The 21,197-nt window shown below is 40.6% G+C and overlaps 1 protein-coding gene across 4 annotated transcripts in view; it reads right to left on the bottom strand.

The window, feature by feature from the left end:
• Positions 1–21,197, bottom strand: part of STXBP4 (syntaxin binding protein 4) — a 101,427-nt gene that overhangs the window by 22,981 nt on the left and 57,249 nt on the right. For all 4 annotated transcript variants that reach the window (XM_087886942.1, XM_087886943.1, XM_087886941.1 and 1 more), the window contains 3 exons: positions 20,600–20,716; positions 17,844–17,893; positions 16,375–16,508 (listed from right to left, as the gene is read on the bottom strand). In XM_087886942.1, coding sequence (XP_087743068.1) covers positions 16,375–16,508; positions 17,844–17,893; positions 20,600–20,716 — 301 coding nt within the window. The remainder of the gene's footprint in view (positions 1–16,374; positions 16,509–17,843; positions 17,894–20,599; positions 20,717–21,197) is intronic.

Below are 21,197 nucleotides of genomic sequence, written 5' to 3'. Positions count from 1 at the left end.
CGCAATCCGCTCACCGGAGGAGCCATGAAGTGCTCGCACCGCCTTGCCAGATCTTCCTCGTCCTCCTTTAACCACGGCTTTCCCGTTGTAATTGCTGCTGCTGCTGTGGCACCAAGCCAGGAAAGTGCGCTGCGCATTCCCACCCTTCGCCTGCGAGCCCGGGCGCTGATCCGGATGGCTGCAGAAGGAACCGGCCAAGGGTGGGAGTGCGCAGTGATCGACTGCCAGGCGGTTCTTCCCGTTGGGGCGATGGTGGGGCGATGGGCGCCGATCGCTGTCACCCACCATCGCCCCAACGGGAAGAACCGCCCGGCAGTCGATCGCTGCGCACTCCCACCCCTGGCCGGTTCCTTCTGCAGCCGTCCGGATCGGCGCCAAGCCAGGAAAGTGTGCTGCGCCGGTGCCCAGTTCCTTCTGCAGCCATCCGGATCAGCGCCCGGGCTCGCAGGCAAAGGGTGGGAGTGCGCAGCGCACTTTCCTGGCTTGGCGCTGATCCGGACGGCTGCAGAAGGAACCGGCCAAGGGTGGGAGTGCGCAGCGATCGACTGCCGGGCGGTTCTTCCCGTTGGGGCGATGGTGGGTGACAGCGGCTGCAGCCTTTCTTCTGAATGGGGTCGGGCTGGATAAGCCGCGAAAGAGATCGGCTTGGGGAAAAAAAAACCGGCGAACATCCTGGAGCAGCGCTAAGTTACCTTCCGGGGTTGAGGTGTGTGTGTGGAAGAATAGGTGAAGCTAAAACGGCTTTCTCGTTCATCCTGGTGTCAGGAGAAGCGGCTTGAGGGGCGCCCGAGCTTTTAAGATTTTAACCTGGGCTAATCGGGCGGGGGAAAGAAGTGCTCTAGTCTGCTTGTTCCAATGCCTTCGCGATAAGCCGGCAGAATCAAAACTCTTTTTTTCTTTCTTTCCCTCTCTCTCTCTCTCTCGGCGGCTTTGAACCCGTGGAATTGGGGGGGGGAGAGGGGGAATGTTATCAGCAACAAACAACAACAAAAAGTGTGTGTGAGAGGGGAGGTAGTGGTAAAGGCGGCAGACCGGGTTTTTTTCCCCCAAGCCAATCTCTTTCGCGGCGTATCCAGCCCAACCCCATTCAGAAGAAAGGCTGCAGCCGGAAAGAAACGGGGGGAAAGACATCTGCACCTTTTGTTACATACACACACACACGAAACCCACAGTTTTCTGGCCTCTCGCGCAGATCTGTTGTGGGGTGGGGTGGGTGGGAGCCACATAATTCCGGGAGGCGAAAAGGGGCGCAGGGATATTTCCAGAAATGAGCGAAATAATGCAATCCACGCAGCGACGCCCATATTCTCCCGTTCAGATTCTACCTCTGGCTGAGAGAAAACTGCCTTGAAAGTTTCTCTGCCCCCCCCCACCCTTTAAACCCAAGACCCTGCCTCGTTTGCAGACTAGAGCACTTCTTTCCCCCGCCCGATTAGCCCAGGTTAAAATCTTAAAAGCTCGGGCGCCCCTCAAGCCACTTCTCCCGACACCGGGATGAACGAGAAAGCCGTTTTAGCTTCACCTATTCTTCCACACACACACCTCCACCCCGGAAGGTAACTTAGTGCTGCTCCAGGATGTTCGCTTCGGGCTCCTTCAAATTGCTGCCGGGCGGTTCTTCCCGTTGGGGCGATGGTGGGTGGCTGCGAGCCTGGAAGAGGTGGTGAAATGCAGAGCAATACCTCATGGGGAAGGAGTTCGCCGTGGCTCCCGCAGTCCAAGCGACGCCAATCGCTGCCACCCACCATCGCCCCAACGGGAAGAACCGCTTCCAAGGAGCCCGAAGCGAACATCCTGGAGCAGCACGGGCCGGCCCGGAGGCTTAAACCCCGGGAGCCCAGGTGCCGAATCCCGCACAGCAGAAAAGACATGACAGCCGGTGCCCAGTTCCTTCTGCAGCCGTCTGGATCGGCGCCAAGCCAGGAAAGTGCGCTGCGCACTCCCACCCTTCGCCTGCGAGCCCGGGTGCCGATCCGCTTGGACTGCGGGAGCCACGGCGGTGCTGGCCAGGCTGGGTCTGGTGCGGCGGGCGGAGATGAAGGAACAGCCTCGGCGGCAGCGGCAGCAGCAATTACAACCGGAAAAGCCATGGGGAAAGGAGGACGAGGAAGATCTGGCAAGACGGTGCGAGCACTTCATGGCTCCTCCGGTGAGCGGATTGCGAGAGCTGTGCGACTGGGGCGGAGACATGCGAAGTCGCATGGAGCTTCTCATAATGGAGACGCAGAGCCAGGTGTGCAAGGCGCTGGCCCAGGTCGATCGCGGTGCCACTTTCACCGTGGCCCTCCTTGGAATCGCCTTGGAATGCTGGAACCAGCTGGTTGCTGCGCGGAGCTTCCCCCAGGCATCCAGGGAGATATTACCGACGCTCTGACTTCCCCAGACCGGTGGAGCTCGCCATCAGTGGGGGTCAGCTGGGGAAGTCGGAGCGTCGGTAATACCCCCTAGATGCCTGGGAGAAGCTCCGCTCAGCAGCCAGCTGGTTCCAGCATTCAGCAGCATGCAGCCTTGACTAGATTGGCACAGCTTTCTGTCAATGTTGTCGGCGCTCCCGTAGCGTTATCAGTCAGTGCCAGCAACTCAGATTCATGAAGCTGTGCGGATCTCGACAAGGCTGCATGGGTGAAGGAAAAAAACCTGGTACAAAATAGCCCTCTTGCCACTACACGTAGCGTAGCCCATTACCTTTCTCTACAGTACAGCAACAATACATACAGTATAGCATACAAATATAACAGTCAAGACCCCATCATGGCTCCACCAGCAAGAAGAAAGAAATATGAAGCCAGTTTTAAACTTAAAGTTGTAAACTTTGCCATGGAACATAATAACTGTGCTGCTGCAAGACAATATGGAGTAACAGAAAAGATGGTTCGGGACTGGAAAGCAAATGTAAAAGTGTTAAAGAGTATGCCAAGGGGTAAGTGTGCATTAAGAAGAGGCACCCCACATTGGCCAGAACTCGAAAAACATGTAGCAGACATGGTGAATGAGCATCGCCAAAATGGTTATGTAGTGACACGAAATAAAATACGTTTGTTTGCACTTCAGTGGGCCAAATCTAACCCAGATCACAGCAACAGATTTAAGGCCACTGTATCCTGGTGTACTAGATTCTTGGAAAGGCATAAGCATTTGAATTAAAATTACCATATTGAAATCAAATCTGATGTTTTTTTATTTTTATTTGGTGTGCGTTGGAAGAGGGGTCGTCTTATACGGCGAGTATAGCCCAAACCCTATATTTTAACAGGAAAAGTAGGGGGTCGTCTTATACCCCCAGTCGTCTTATACGCCGGAAAATACGGTACTATTTATTAATAAAAATCTTTGGGAGTTCTGCAAATTTTCAATATTAAAAAAAAACCTACAAAAATGACTATAATCCAGAGATGGCTAATCTTTTTCCTCTTCGTGTGCCAAAAGTACGTGCACGCAACATCATGTGTGCATGCACCCATAATGCAATGCATCCCCCTGTGCATGTGCGCCCTCTGTGCATGTGTATGCGCCCCCCCCGCCCATGCGTGCAAGGGATGGGATTTAAAACTTTTAGTAACCTGCACCACGGCTGGGGGTGGGGGCATTTTCACCCTCCCCAGGCTCCGGAGGCTTTCTCCCAGCCTCCAGAGGGCGAAAATGGCCTCCCCTGGCTCTGGAGGCCAGAATTGGGCCGTCTGCGCACTTCTGGAACATGCATACCATTTTCCCCATGCTCCCCCTGCGCATGCGGGCGTACCTCCTGCATGTGCCCTGCCCCCTGTGCATCCTGAAAATCAGCTGGCCGGCAGGAGGTGCATGCACGGTGGAGCTTAGCGACGGCTCACGTGCCTGCAGAGAGGGCTCTGTGTGCAGCTGTGGCACGCATGCCATAGGTCCGTCATCACGGCTATAGTCTCTGACACAGGCAGGTATTTTCTTAACATATTTTCTTCCCAAATGAAGTAAACTGAGAACACACTACTCAAATTTTCTGAAAATATTTTCATTTATAATATGTTCATATAGAGTACTACATTTAACAGCTGACAATAAAAGGTAAATTCATCTAGATCAGCGGTTCTCAACCTGGGGGTCGCGACCCCTTTGTGGGTCGAACGGCCATTTCACAGGGGTCGCCAAAGCCCTCTTTCACCCCCCCCCATGCCTTCACTCACCCTCACCCTCTGCCTCTGTTGGATCGCCCGGTCGCCGTTCGCTTACTCTGCCCACTCCCAATCTATTGCTGCCTCCGGAGTCCCAGCTGATGGCTAGAGGGGAAAAAACTTTAAATTCTTGCCGCGGGACTTCAAAGAGCTAGCTGCAAAGAGGTAAATTCCTGGAGCAAATTTTTTTCCCCCTAGCTATGCTGAAAAAGCGAAATTGAAAGTAAGGAAGCAGGGTCTTTGCTGCAACGTGACAAAATGAGGCAGAGAGATTTCTTTTTCTTTTTCCTCACCAAAAAAGGTAGTTGCAAAACTGCAAACAATGGGAAATTTAGGGCAAAAGAGGAGGTTCAAGATTTTAAAACACAAAAGAAAAAAAGCTCTATTTAACTAGGGAATTGTAATAATTGATATACTATTAATTGTATATTGTGTTGAAAGCAGAAATGGTTAAGTTGTGGTTTGGAGGAATATATGGGGGAAATTATTTGGTTTATTATTATTGGTAAATATAATTAATTGATTTGTAAGAAATTGGATTGCATGGAAATAATTGGAATATTCATGTTCATATTGATTAATATACAAAAAAGATAGTTATATAACTAATTGATTTATATTAAAATGTTGAATTTGTATTGAACAACTGTATTATATAATTACATAATTAACCAATGTGAGGATAGATATAAAAATCGATGACAATGGGAAGGGGTATAATATAGAATAGAAGGGAAAAATTGAATTTGATTAAGATTAGAGATGAGGATGAAGGATAATATTGGTTTTTTTAAAAAATAGATGAGGAATAAATATGGTAAAAAGGAAATACAGAAATTGTAAATTTAATTGAAATGACTAAACACTGTGTTGGAAGAAATATCCTTCTGGGTTCTGCTCCAAGTGGGGAAAAAGACACTGGAAACATGGAGACTGCTTGGAAAGATGGTTTAATGGTGGACAGGATCACATGGTTTGAGTTCCTGAACAGAAAAGGGGCAGATACAGTAAATCCTCGGGTTTTTATGCTCTCTCTGGCTTTGCATTTCTTGGGGCCCCGAAAGAATATCCTGATTGGTTGTCGGACTCCCAGGGGGTGGGGGTTTTAGCTAGCCTTGCTGGCTGATGGTCACATGTGCTTCCCAGGTAACGTGTGGTGAGTTTCGGTTGCTAGATGGGACCCATTGTGTTAGTTTCTGTTGCTATTGTGTTGCAAATGTCCATTGACAAAGGATTGACTTTCTGCCTCTGGCCCATTAAAAAAGGGTGGGGGGCAGGAAGGTGGGAGCTGCTTTGTCTGTAAAATATGCTTCTCCATTTCTCATCCAGGGAAATATAATATTCTGCCTTTTTAATATTTCCCAAAATATTTCATTCTTCTAGGAAACCTCCTACAACTGTTTAAATTTGTGAACCGGCCAAATACTCTGTTCAAAAAAAATACGTTGTATGTTTGTATGTGTGTTTCTAATTATTGCTATTTATTGCTATTTGTTCTCTTTTATTCTTTAAAGTTTAATAATTCTTTCTTTATCTTAATATCTTTATATTTGTTTGGGATTGGCTTTCTTCCCTTTCATCTTTTTTATTGTACAGCAATCTTTCTCCTCAAACCTACCACCTCTGTCTTTTCTTTCCTTCTTACTTTCTCTTCCCCCCCTCTTCTTCTTCTCCCTACTTCCTCTTTCTTTCTCCTTCTCCTCCTCTCTTACCCTCACTCCTACTCTAATTTCCCTTCCCTTCCTTCATCCCTCTCTATTGCTGTATCCTTTTATGCATATGGACTACTCAAAGGGCTGAAAAAGTTATTTTTGACTGGTCCTCGCACTTTTGACCAGTCCTCGAACTTACGACTGTCCTCACATTTTACGTTTTTGCCCTATCTTGTCACCATGGTGAAGAGAAGCAGTTGTGAAATGAGTGACACGGTTGTTAAGAATGCTACAATAGGCATAAATGATGACCAGTCATAAGTGCGAAGACCGGTCAAAAGTGTGAGGACCTGTCAGAAATCACTTTTTTCAGCCCTCTGGGTAGCCCTTTTGTGGACAGGGACTACTCAGAGGGCTGAAAAAGTTATTTTTGACTGGTCCTCGCACTTTTGACCGGTCCTCGAATTTACGACTGTCCTCACATTTTACGTTTTTTGCCCTATCTTATACCATGTTGAAGAGAAGCAGTTGTGAAATGAGTGACATGGTTGTTAAGAATGCTGTACAGGCATAAATGTGAGGATGGTTATAAGTGTGAGGACCAGTCAAAAGTCCGAGGACCTGTCAGAAATGACTTTTTTCAGCCCTCTGAGTAGTCCCTATACACACATAGCCATGGCCACCCGGTCACATGACCAGCTAGCCACGCCCACAAAATAAGCCACGCCCATAGAACCGGTATTAAAAAATTTAGAACCCACCCCTGGTTGGGGGTCACCACAACATGAGGAACTGTATTAAAGGGTCGCGGCATTAGGAAGGTTGAGAACCACTGATCTAGATAAATTAGCTAGAAGCAGTTAGAGATCAAGATACATGTCATCTAGCTTTGCATAATAGTCTACTTCTATATTTGCTTAGAATTATTTGGTTTTTAATAGCACAATATTATTTTGAGATTAACTGCCAAGGCTGATATTAAGTTTTATCTATTTTTATTTATTTATATCCTGCCTTTATTATTTTTATGAAGAAATATGTTCTTCCCTCCTCCCATTTTTCCCACAACCACTCTCTGAGGTCGGTTCGGTTGAGAAAGAAAGTCATCCAGCCGGCTTTCATGCCTACTAAGGCGGAACTAGAACTCCCGGTCTCCTGGTTTCTAGCTTGGTGCCTTAACTATAGACCAATCTGGCTCTTGCTGACTTCAGTGGAATTTGGCTTCTTGAAGAAAATCTAAGGCTGTAATGTGAGTCTGCAGTGATGTTGTTGTAAATTATATTCTTCTGTAAGCTTTTCAAACTGGATTTACAAACGTGTATCATAAAATGCATCATCCTTGCTGTTTTGACAAATGTGGACAATTTTTTCTGATTAAAGCTGGCAGTAGCTTGTTTGCCAAAGCTGGAACATACTAGGCTAAGCATAGGAGTTAGGAAATAACAAGACAGAGGGGAGCTAATTTATTTCAGGTTAGCTAACACACATCATTTTAATCACTCACAAACAGGTACATATGAGTAACAATGGTTTTAAATCAGGACAAGGATATTTTTAAAAGCATCCCTGCTGACTGCAAATGAGTTGATCAAATTGGTTATTCATTGACAATATATTTTCACGTTTTTGTTACTTCTCTTGACAACTATTCTAAATAAACCACTAAAACACCGAAGACACTTGAAATGCTATATTTGCCAGCTCAGAATAAATGTGGCTGTACTGTATATGCAATAATTCCCCATGTCAAAATGAATAAAAAAGGATAACGTTCAATCTTTAAATCCTTTTCCACAGCTTTATTTTTAACTTTTGGATTCGCAGAAGGGATCCATCCTCTAGCTCCAGTACTTTTTAACCAATTTCTGTCTATTAAAGTTGACACAACTGACTGTTCATCTTCAGCTGCATTTAGAATTAAAGGTTTCTCTTGCATGACTTCTCACGCAGCCTTCTGGAAGTAATTTAATGTGACAGAACATTTTCATCCACATTCCCACCAAATTGCTCCTGCTCTCACAAAGAATAATTTTGCCAGAAAATGGTTCTATCTAGCTGAGCTTTTGGGAACAGCATCATTTCTTACTTTCAAAGCTGCAGCATTTTATAAAATCATAATGAATCCTAAACTTCATTATTAAAATGTTTGCATACCCTTAACTGTTCCACAGATCCATGTTTTTCTGACATGTCATGATATTGTGGCAAACTATGAAAAGTGGCTATACTATGTGTGCATGTTCCTGCATCTGAGAAATTAAGGTAGGTACTCATTTGAGCCGTTTACATACATGTGTCATTGTGTGTGGTAGTACAGCCCATGGTACCACATTTTTACTTTCAGCACATAACAACATTTGATTGTTCTTGAAATATGTATATGACTGGTCCTGATTACTGTTGCAAGAGAAATCACTGAAAATGTCAGAAGTGCATGCTAGTTCGGGTAATGAAAAGATATCCCGGAAAAAGGCAATGGTAGAGGCTACCAGGTGGAAGTATGGCGAACTGAAGATGGCTTTTATGATCTCGTGTATGAGATCTATAACAATGAAAAGTGGAACTGATGAGCATTGCAAACATGCAATGAAACAATAAATAAACCAGTTCCTTGGAACTTCTCCAGATCATGAGAGGACAGAAGATTGACCACATGTGCTTTGGATGGTTGCTTCTGGTGAAAAGATTGCAGGACAGTTTCCCACAGGTTCAAGAGGAGGGAGATGCAACTGTAGCAGACATTTTAAGAGACACTAAGTTTGCAAAGCTCATTTCCTAGTCACTTTCATAAATTGTTTAATTAACTACTGTTAAATTATTAGAGATCTTTGGAATAACAAGTGTGAAAACACCAGGTACATTTGCCCACAATCTGTGTAAAACAAACACATCAGGACTGGATTCAGCAGTGCATCTGCAATTAAAAGACACAGGCTACTCTTTTGAAGACAGCAAAATCCATATTGTGGACAGAGAGGACCGCTGGTTTGAAAGAAGGGTTAAAGGCCATCTATGTCAAAATTGAACAGCCCTGTCTCAGCAGAGGGGAAGGGATGCAACATCATCTATCTCCAATCTACAACACAGTCCTTTCAACAGTTCCAAGAAGGCTCCACACCCATTTGCACCACTCAGGTGACCCTGATGACACAGATAAACCTCCAGGTGGCCTCAATGACTCACTAAAAGAGATGTCTGCAAGGAGTATAAACCCTTCCATTCCCCACCATCCAGTCAGAGCTGAAGAAGCTTTTTGGATGAGAAGTAAAACGTTTTCAGGGAAAAACCAGAAACCCCAGTTGCTTCTTGAAAAAGCACCTTTGGGACAACCATGACCTGGATGACTGAGAATCTCCATAGACATTAATCAAGGAGAAAAGCAATTTAGAATTAAGGAGAAGTTTCCTGGCAGTGAGAACAATTAACCAGTGGAATGGGTTACCTTCAGAGGTTGTGGGTGATCCCACACTGGAGGTTTTCAAGAAGAGATTGGACAACTACTTTTCAGGATGGTATAGGTTCTCCTGCCTGAGCAAGGGGTTGGACTAGAAGACCTCCAGGTCTGTTATTCTGTTAGTAGCCATAATATCAACCATTTCAATAAGGGATGACACTCGGGGTGGTGGTGATGGATGGGTTCAGAAGGGTGCTTGGGAGTGTTCAAGAGGTGCCATGGAGGTCAGGGGTACCCAGGAGGTTTCCTCCCATGCAGGTCCTGAAAAACACATGGGGCATTGTGGGTCAGGAAGAGTATGTGGGAGTTCACATAAATTGGGAAGGGTTCAAGGTGATGTGCAAGAAGTGCTGCACAGCTGAGGGAAGACATGTGGCTGACTGCATAGGGGTGCAAGAAGTGTCTCCTCCCTTCCTTTTCCAACAGCCAGGAAAATGGCTGCTGCTGGGTGGAGGAGGGAGTAAGGAATTGCAAGACTGGCTGGAAAACTGTCACAGAATTTTGAAAATGAAGATCACATGACCACAGCAGCAGCAAGTACTAGTGAAGCAGCCAAAACTTTCTCAAATTTCATCCCTGTGGAAGTCATGGGTCCCAGATTTTGGATATATTCTATAAGTTAGCTCAGCGTTTCTCAACTTTGGCAACTTTAAGATGTGTGGACTTCAACTCCCAGAATTCTCTGGCTGACTGGAGAATTCTGGGAATTGAAGTCCACACATCTTAAAGTTGCCAAGATTGAGAAACACTGAGTTTCTCAAGGTACCTATCTGAGGTACCTTGGCTCAAGAAGTGTTGCCCTATGAGGCACTCTTTTGACCTGCTAAAAGTCATGACAATGAGTTTTACTAGTATATAGATTGTAAAAACTACAGTAAAAGAAAATGTGTACTCTGTGGGTTTTTACAGATACTATTTTAGCAACAGATTTAGACTTTTTCATAAGACATTTTAATTCTTTTGTGATTGGAACTATAATATTTGCTCACTGATTTATCACAACAGTGAGAAATTTCATAAATGTTCTTTTATGAAGAACATTTATCTACATATTGTGTAAAACAACTACAAAACAAAAAACAAACAAAAAAGAGTTATTGAATTATGAATATTGATTAGATTTAGCTTAAAACTTCAACTGTACATACATACTTGAAAACAACATTAATTGAAATGTTTAACAGTTGCTTCTTAATAAAATGACTCACTAGGTTCCAACTATAAATAATCTGACTGCTTGGAAACAAGTGAGTGCATAATTATTTCAGAATCAAATAATTATTCCTAATTGTTTCATTAAGAAATTGTGAATGTTTCATATCATGTACTACAATAATCCAGTTGTAATATATTTGAGGTTATATGTTAGATATTCTAAAAGGTAAGAACATTACAGGAATATATTCAAAAGTTGTTACTGGCTGGCATACTGTAATTAATCACTAACTCTTACTTCAAGAGAATGAATCCAATTTTAAAAATGCATTTAGTAAATTGTCCAAATAGCCATTACTGTATAATGAAAACATGTTCATTGTGGATTCACATACTGCAATAATATCTCAATTAATTTCACAATGAAGAAGACTTTAAACAGATTCAAAAGTACATATTTAATTGTTGAACCTCTGCGCCTGTTGCTAATTACAATTACAACTACTAGTAGTACTAATACTACTTATATTACTTTATTACTTATTTTGATGTTGTATCCAAAGGTCACTTAAAGTGGCAAGATCCCTTTTGAAACATTTACTGTATTAATTGTGACAAGGTAACTATTATCCCCAGCTCCTTTCAGTAAGCAAGAAGTCCATATATGGGAAAAAGCAGGCACATAAACAGATCCTTACTACACTGTTCTGGTGAGCCAAAAACTATATAGTGATAAAAAGAATGCAAGTTTATACAAATTCCATGTACATACCTAGAATACTTCCTATTGTGTTAAAACACATTTTCTGCAGTGCAGAAAAATTTGCCCTCCTCCCTTCCTAGACTGAAAAGTATCCTCTGGTTATGTGTACCTAAATAACATTAAAGGGTTTGCACGAAGGTGTCTTCTCTCTTTATATCTTAATATTACACTGTAAGATTGTAATTTTCATCTATGTAAACTCCATTCTTGCAATATCACTATATTTAAGCACTAGGTATATCTTGTAAATGTTATATACTTCCAACATCATGATGTATGTATGTTACAACAGAATGAAATTATAGCAGAAAATACCATATTTACATAGTAGCGCTTCAGGATTTTAAACTGACTTATAATAAGGCCCAAGTAGAAGAATGTCTAAAGAGGTATATGCATATGGGGCATTTCGTCCATATGATTTCTACTGCAATCTTACCCGTGCACAATCCAAGGAAGGCACAAGAAAATTGGATTATCATCCAATTACATTATAGCTTTATAATCATACAGTCACCAATATCGTGTTATACTTTTCCCCCTTAAAATCCCTGTTGAACATTAAATAAGAATTAAGTAATGAAACCATGTTAATAACCAATGGTTTACATTTTTTTGGTTGCAAAGAATGTTTGGCTTTTGCAGAATGTTATATGCAACTGTATTCCTAAAGTATTCTGACTTTTCATAATTCTCAAACTTTGTGAATATAAATTTAGACCTCCCAACCCATCCCCCCAATAGTCACATGCACAAAAAAATGGCTCAGAAATCTCACTGCTGTATATACTTAGATAAGCCAAGACTTTTAGATGCCAAAATATATTTAAACAAAATCAGGTTTAGCTTATCCACCAACAGGCTTATTTGCAATAACACGTTTTAAAGCACCTATATTTCCTGTGTATACTGATGTATAAGCCCATCTGTAGATAAGCAGCTCTTTGAATTTTTAACCAAAATACTGTGAAAAATACAAGTTGACTTATTCATGGGCATATTTCATAGTATTTTGGTTAAAAATTCAAGGGTCAGCTGATCTACAGATGGACCTATATAGTAATTTTACTGAAGCTCTCTTGATTTATTCTGAAGTTCTCAGATGTTCATGTTATGCATAGGTCAATGATATCTCTCCGTAGAAACATATTTTGCACTGAAAATGATGTGGGACCTTTAGTAAGATTGTTAGTATTCTTGAGAATATCATAGATAGCTAAGAAAACAAACAAATGGATAATAGAACAAATCAATCCAGAGTTCTCATTTGAGGCACAAATGGTTAGCTTAGTTTATTGTATTTTGGACACATTATGCAAAGGCCCAGTTTCCTCAAAAAGTCCAGGAAAGATAAAGAAAAGTGAAGACAATTATTAGCAGCAAGGTGCATGTACTCAATTATAGTGGTGAGTGGTGCATTATTGGAAGACCTGAAGAACAAGGCTGGAGGTAGATCATCTTGGTGAAGATACACCTATGTGATCACTCAGAGTCAACACTGACTTGATGGCATGTATTCAATTATCACCCTCCAAAAATTCAGAAAAATAAACCAAGCTTGAACTGCGGCCAAGTTCGGAAATGGTCAATTATGCTGGAAGGAAGGGATCAAGTGAGGACTTTGCTTAGAGTCCTTGTACAGCTGCAAATGGCATCATGTTTAGCTTCCCCAAGATCTATGAGCCTTATCTGGTCATTCCCAGGGAAGGCAAGCAGTCTGGTGAGATTCTTGTAACATAGGGAGTAAGCAAGAAAGTTACTGGCTTTCACTATTTACAACTGGCTCAGGTTGCTTCCATTTGACAGGCCAGCATACAAACCAATCTAAGCTTTCTCCATAATGATTTTCATCTTACTTATTAGGATGTGGTAACAGGAGGAATAAAAGAATTGGATCATTTAGAATTCTTATTCCCTGGATACTGCCATAAACATGTAGAACAAGTATAAAAAGTTGTTGGAAATCTTGATTGTTTTAGTTCCCTCTGTCCTAGCCTCTAGACCCGTGTTAGTGAACCTATGGCATGTATGCCAGAGATGGCACACAGCGCCCTCTCTGATGGCACACGAGCCATTGCCCCAGTTCAGCTCCGCTGCACATACGCACATGCCTCCTGCCAGCCAGCTGGTCTCCAGGTCTCTGCCGTGCATGTACAGGGGTGGAGCGTGTGCGGTGGGCGTGTGTGCATGCACCGGGCCGCATGGGGGGGGCGTGCGTGCATGCATGGAGCCGTGCACGCATTGCATTTTGGGGGTTGGGGCCTGAGCCAGCACTTTGGGCACTTGGTCCAGAAAAGGTTAGCCATCACTGCTCTAGACATTACCTTATGTATCTGATTATAAACATAGATGCTGGGACTCATGAAAAATTCATATTGTAAGAGTTTTTATATCCCTTCTATCTACATTTGTAGCATCTTTGGAAATTAGGAAAAAAATGTTTTCTACTATATCTAATTGTCCTAAATGTTTTTACACTGAGGCCCTACTCTTTCCTACAATCTTCATATTTTTATTAATCAGGAAAAGTGTGGAAAATGGACATAAATTGCACTTAGTCTGTGTGTACAAAACATAGCCTTTTCAGGTTAATCCAAAAAGTTTGGCCCAAATTAAAATTCTTGCCATTATAGACCCATGAAATCCAGTGTCCTACATAACATTCACTTTGTAGTCACTCTGCCATGATAAAAACCTATCTTAACCTGTCTTAAATTGACTATTATTTCAGTGAGTTCTCTATGACATCTTCTTATAGAAGTATAAGCTGTTTTGTAACTTGCTTTGATCTAGTTTTAATTCAAAGCACTGCAATATACATTTGAAAGAAGCGTTTAACCTTTTGGCAGCATTATCGGTACTCCATAAATACTTTGAATAATAAATTATATGGTCTTGTTTGAGTTAGAAAATCCATGCTCCTTTCATCAGCAAGGTCAATTATTATTTTTCCTATTTGATTCTAAAATCTGAATACCATTAACAACATTTTCCAGACTGAAAGCGAATAGATAATTAATGCTATTATTATATCAAGGATGACTATGACAGTATGTGTGTTAGGATTATACAAATTTAAAAGATGAATTATTCTTTTTCTGAAACTGTGGTTATCACAATTTGAACTTGTAAGCAATTCCTAAACAAACTATGTAAGAATGTCCAACATATAAATGACTTCCAAAATAAAAATATAGAGAAATATTTATGATGTAACTCATTAAGCATATTCCTCCAGAATAGTTTAGCTAATAGAACAGATCTTCAATCCCTTCCTTGTAAATGCCTGTGCAAATTTAGCATCTTCTACATCTTCTACAGTACTAAAAACAAAAGAAAGGATGTTTTATATTTAGGTAGTTGCCAAGGAAAAGTGTGTATTGTTAAATACATGCTGCTTCCTTAATGCTAAATATATTGCCATTCCTCATTAAGTAAAATACTAATTGCATTTGGTTTATAGAATGGGCCTGGAAAAACTAAATATCCCATAGTTAGGGACTCAGTGATATACAGTAAATCTATGTTATAGATTTATATTTGTTATATGTATATGTTATACATTTATAAATCCTGTATAGTAAAGGTCTTGGAAGTTGTTATTTCCAATTTTAATACGTCAAAATATAGTGTCATTTGAATCCTTAACCATAGTTTGATTCAACACATAGCCCATAGTTGTAAGTTAAATTTAACCCAAATCTGTTGCTTCACAGAAAGCAAGAGCAACTGATTAATCTGAACCTGAAGAAAAAAGTCTGAACACTTTTTTGTAGTCACAGTGGAAAAAAATAGGACTGGATCAGATCTTTGCAAGAAGTTCTCATCACAGTTAAACTACGGTAGTTTCTTTATAGGATTGCTGCCATAACTATTCTGATATTTTTTTAGAATAAGAAAGAAAGCCGACATTATTAAATTGGTGAAATTATCTTGATGAGTCAAATGGATAGTATCTTTAAAGAAGATATATAAGAGTGCTACAATGACACACACTTTTTAAAATAATAAAAGGCTTCAGGGGCAAAAGTCTCCCCTTTGGTTTTTCACAAATTAAAGTTAACTCAACATTGCAATTAACACAAGAGATTTGTTTATTTATATAACTATGGGAAATAATTATAAATATGCTTCAAAGGAAGGATTATTGTTTCAGCTACAGGTCTTAGTCACTCTGTAACTAAGTGAATAACACCAACTTACGGGTAGTCCTCAACTTACAACCATTTGCTTAATTACTGTTAGAAGTTATGACAGACTGCCCTTAGGATACTTACAACCCAGTTCTGAAGTTCCAATAACTGGGCTCCACATTCAGTCATGTGACTGCATTTTGGGTGCTTGGCAATGCCCCACATTTACGGCCGTTAGCATTATCCCAGTCATGTGACAACGTTTTACAATGTTTTTGCCAAAAACAGCATCTACTTCCAGTTTCTGGCAAAACCAGCCATAGTGAACAACTGGTTTGCTTAACGAATGCAACGTTTGCTTTACGACAGCAAAAAAGGTTGTAAAATCGGTTTGGTTCTGCTTTATGACTATCCCGACTTATGATGGTAATGCGCAGGCTCCAAGAACTACCTGTATATAAATTCAGAAGCAGTTTCCCTAATAAGGTTTACCCAATGGGGTCATGTGCTTCTTGAAGAAATAGCAGATGATCTCTCAGTAACTTTTAGAATGGCCTTGTTATAAATACCATCCATACAGTACATTTAAGTATAACTCTTTTTTAAAAAAGTTCTGCTTACTATGAAGATGTGACTATGTCCTATGTACATTATCCTACCAGCAGAAACAACATTTGGGATAATTAGTACGTAATTTGAAAGCTTCATCTATTTGAATCACAATTTGCTCTTTTTAGTTTTTGCTTTGCGTGTTTGCAGTTAAACAATAGGTACAATTATAGACTGAGAATGCATACACGAAGCATTTTTCTCAATTATGTAGTTCCAAATTCCCAAGTACATATTATACGGTTGATCTAAATTATTACAACTGTCACCATTTGAACATTTCACGGATGGTTATTTTCTTTTCTTTTGACAAACCACATTCATGGCACAATCCAAAATATGGCAAATATTCTTTTTTAGGGACATTTTAAAAAGTACAAGAAAAGGGGGGTGGGGTAGAAAAGAAAGGAAAACGAAGAGAAAATAGAGGTTAGAAAAAGAAGAACAATCTGATAAAACTCACAATCTGCTTCTAGAATAGCCCGGACAGATCTAGCAAGTTCTTTGGCTTCTGTTGCAAGAGATGCTGCAAGAGTGTGGCCATTCCGTCCCAGATGTGCAAGGAGCATTTTTGAAGAGATTGTGGCTTTCCTGTCACTGGATAAAATGATCAGAAAAAAGAACTAAGTGTTTTCTTTACATTGTTGCAATATTTTTGTTTAGGTCAGAGGTCCCCAACCTTTCTATCTTAGCAGACTGGCGGAGGTGGGATGGGTCTGCATGTGCCTGCCCACTGCTTGCGCAAGTAACCTAAGTCTGCCACCTCTGCAGCCCAGTTCCAAATGGCTCAAGGCCCAGTAGTGGGCTGTGGCCCAGGGATTGGGAACCCCTGGTTTAGGTCACTAAATGCATTTTCATCTATATCTAGTCAAGGATTGATTTACCAGTACACTCTATTCTGAGCTGAAATATTTCTCAATATAAATTAATACCATTTTTTGAAACAGAGGACAAAGAGGTTAAACACTGCATGGTGAAGTAGGCTGCAAACTTTGGCTACATTATAAATATGGATATGTGGCAGAAAATGTGAGAAACTGGTGTTAAAATTTACATTTTGTCATAAATTAAAAGAAAAAATTTAAAAATAATGTACCAATGGTATGTAACCTGATTTACAGTCTAAAATGTATAAGAGAATATCAAGTAAGCGTTAGAAGTGTGAAGACGAAGAGGGGACTTTGTACCATTCACCATTCATGGTGGACTTGTGAAAAAGCAAAGGAATTTGGGTGCAAATTAATAAAATGATACAAATGATACTGTGGATTAACATAGTATTATGATTAAACCAGAATTATATTTATTGTTGGCCAAAATAAAAGATTGAATGTTAAACAAATGATAGCAGTAGATTGCAACAGAACATTGAGAGCTAGAAATCAATATGGCAGTGATCTACGTCAATACATGAGAAAGATTATTAATTAGGTAGAAATTATGTATAATTTTATAGATGGAAATATGACATAATGTTATATCCACAACTCTGCTCTGAAAGCTTAAGGGAAGGTGGATTGTATTTAGTATTCTGATAGATTCTAATCCTAAAATCTGATTCTATTCTCAAAATCCCTGTAAACAATTTTCAACAGGAATACGAAAGTTTCAACTGATGGGTGAGTACAACTGAGAACCATGTTCAGGTCCACTTTGTGTAACAAACTCAGTTGTTTAATCTTGGCAAATCAGATATTTCTGTAGAGTCAATTACCTCTATCTGTATCAAAATAAGACTACTTGTTTCATCAAATAGAATCTTCTGGATATCAATGTTATAAAGCTCATTTTAAAAAATCTGCAAAAAAGGTTTTGTATGGGGTTTGTAAGCAAATAGTACCAAAGTATAAGAATCGGTTCTTGGATTCATTGCCCTTTTAGCAGAGTTAAAAGTATTAATTAAAGAAAATTTCAACAGCACATATTTCTTACCTTAAAGTGACTGGAGGACTACTGCCATGCAATAACATTTCAGGTATAGTCTACAGGCAAATGGTAAAAATAAGAAAAATAAATAAAGTAACAATTTCCAAAAGAAAAATAGCATGACTTTATCTTTCACTGGTTATATAATCATTAGTCCTCCAAGTCTGCATTTTGAAATCACACAGCTATATGTACCTGTTTCATAAGGTATGTTATCTTAATTGGTAACAATTCACACCCTTCTGAAATCAACAGCAGTTAATACTCTTCTTAATGGTTCTTGATTCTTTCAGTTGCCTTCACTGCAGCAATTAAGAGTCTTATCTTTCAGATGCCTAAGAATTTCCTGCTCTTGTATCAGGATAGGCAAGCAAATGAGCATCCAATCAGCAGTTGTCATGCTGTAATCTGCCAACAATCCTAACAAAAGTGTACATAAGAGCTAAAGTTGGAGACAGGCTTAGCTTTGTGAGATATGGACAAGATCACCCCTCTCTCAAACTGCTTCTGCCAACTTCTGTTTTGTTCTACCCCATGGCACCTAGAATGATGGTGGCACAGTGGTTAGAATGCAGTATTGCAAGCTAACTTACTGCTCATTGCCATGAATTTGATCCTGACCTGACTCAGCCTTCCATCCTTCCGAGGCCCAGATTGTTGGGGGCAATAAGCTGACTCTGTAAACTGCTTAGAGAAGGCTATGAAACACTATGAACTGGTATATAAGTCTAAGTTTTATTGCTATTATTAGAAGAATGCTTTGAAATATCTCTAATCCACTGTTCAAATTATGGGAATAAAAGCAGGGGAGAGGTTTAATGAAAATTATCCCCATATGTTATACAAATCATATCCAATGAATACCTTTCTAAGGCAGTATCTAAGAGACGCAATCAAAAAGAGAAGAAACAAGACCTCCCTCATATGATTTGACCAAATAGATTGTCCCAAGCTTCTATATCGATGTGAAACTATATGACATAATAATGGAAGAACTAGAGAGGGGATACTGGAGATGGCAACAACAGTATTGTTAATTTGGAGATTAACCAAATTAATGGTCTTTGCAGATTTCTTAAGGGATCGAAGAAAAAAATGCATCTGATGTCAGGGATTCTTCTTCCTTCCCTGGTGATCTGCTAGAAAAGCAACCATTAATACAGAAGGCAGATAACAAAGGGAACCTAACAGCATTAGCCACATCCCTTTAGAGTTGGCATCACAGATTGTACCACTAAATAAGTTAAAAACTAACAATAACAAAGTAAAAGCCAAAGCAAAGACATTTCTTATTACATTGTGTTAATAATCAGAAAAACATTCAATGAAGTCTTGTTTGATTTAAGTTTCTGAGACAATCTAGAAATGTCTAATGTGAAAAAATCTAGTTTTGCAATTCTGTGATTGTTGAATTACAAACCCTATATTTGCAGCAATAGCCGAATTATATAAAATATTCGTAATCCTTGCAGAGCGTCAAACTCCTGAACAGAGACTTGTCTGTTCACAAAGGGACTTAGTTTCTCAGAGATGTTGTAGTTCTGCTTTCTGAATTTTTAGTTTGTTTTTTTACTGAAAAGAAGAATAAGTTTTCAACCCATTAATAGTGCAATTAAATAACTTTTAATAACTCATCTTTGTAACAGCTAAACAATCAACATACTCTAGACCCATGGTGGCGAACCTATGACACGTGTGGCAGAGGTGGCAAACAGAGCCCTCTCTGTGGGCACGCGCACCGTCGCCCCAGCCCAGCTCCATCACGTTTCTCTGTCGCGTTTCCCACTGTTGTTTGCAGGGAAACAAAAGCTTGTGAGACTAAAAATTTCACTCAATCAATTCCAACTTCTCGCGAAAGAAAAAGATCTCACAAAGTTGGAATTGATTGAGTGAATTTTTCAGTTGCGCGCTTCACAATGAGGAGACGGGGTCCTGTCCTCCTCCTGGAGCCCATTACGACGTGGAGCCACAATGCGATCCTGCGTCGTCTTGGCTTGAAAAAAAAAGCAACTGACATCCGGTCAGTTGCTTTTCCTGCAGAGCTGCCTGTGTTAGGATGCCCCACCTCCCCATCGGCCAGCTGAGCTTCAGCGCACTGCTCCTGGGCTCATCGGCCTACGGACGTCAGATTCCCACCACCCAGCACCAGTTCAGGGGTTCCTTCCCCCCTGGGGAAGAGAGAGAGAAAAACAGAGAGGCAGAGAAAGAGAGAGAAAGAAAGAGAGGGTGGGAAAGAGAGAAACAGGTAGAGGGGGGAGGGAAAGAGAGAGGGAGAAACAGAGAGGCAGAGAGGGGGGGAGGGAAAGGGAAACAAGAGACGCAGAGAGAGGGAGAGGGAGGGGGAGGGAGGGAGAGGGAGAGGGAGAGAAACAGAGAGGCAGAGAGAGAGGGACGGAAAGAGAGAGAGAGAGATGTAGAGGGAAGGAAAGAGAGAAAGAGAGAGGGAGGGAGGGAAAAAGAAATGATATTACAAAAGTTTTCCGGTTTAATCTTGCTAAACGTAATATTTCAAAAGCAGGAAAAAAAATGAAGAGGCATAAAAGTGCATTTATCACGTTTTTTGTAGAACAATTAGCTGAACTCTGCCTTGTTTATCATTATTTTAGGTAGTAAAACCTCAGTATTCATGTTAAATTGCTGTGTTGGCACTTTGCAATAAATAAGTGGGTTTTGGGTTGCAGTTTGGGCACTTGGTCTCTAAAAGGTTCACCATTACTGCTCTAGTTCCTTTAAGGAAAAACAATATTTGAATTCGCCATTACCTCAACAAATTCTAGCAACTTTTCAGTTGCCACCTCAAAAGTCTTCTTGGCTGTTTCCGATTTTCTTAACTGACAATCAAGCACAGTAACTCTCTTTCTTAAATCTTGCACACTCTCCTAGGAAAGAAAAAAATTAAATAAAAACAAAAATGCTACCATCTAAATATCAAGGTAGGGAGATTTTTTAACTCTCAGTCAATAAAGGAGCAAAAAGGCAGTACTTGTACCAAGATCTGATCTAGCATCCTGATACATTGCAAAATAAAAGATTTTATAGTGGAGGTGGGTGTGTGTCAAGTGAACTTGAAGGTGATTAAAATACTGGAGAAACCAATCTATTTTTTTTTTTAAAGGTGCAGTCCAGTGCCCTTAAATTTGGTTAATTTCCTTCATTTGTAATCCTGAACAAACTGTTCACTGTGGGAGAAGCAACATGACACAATACATTCCTTCTCATGGACTTATTTAGCATATGGCATACAATGTCAAGGAAATCTACAAACAACAGATACACAATGCAATCCTGACAACCTAGAATGCTACTTCATTTTGTTCAGCGCTTAGGCGCCTATCCTTATTTATTTATTTATTTTATTTA

Source organism: Pantherophis guttatus, chromosome 2, assembly GCF_059756535.1.
Source record: "Pantherophis guttatus breed Tessera chromosome 2, ASM5975653v1, whole genome shotgun sequence".
Lineage (NCBI taxonomy): Eukaryota > Metazoa > Chordata > Lepidosauria > Squamata > Colubridae > Pantherophis > Pantherophis guttatus.
This window is presented reverse-complemented; position numbering and strand designations above follow the sequence as displayed.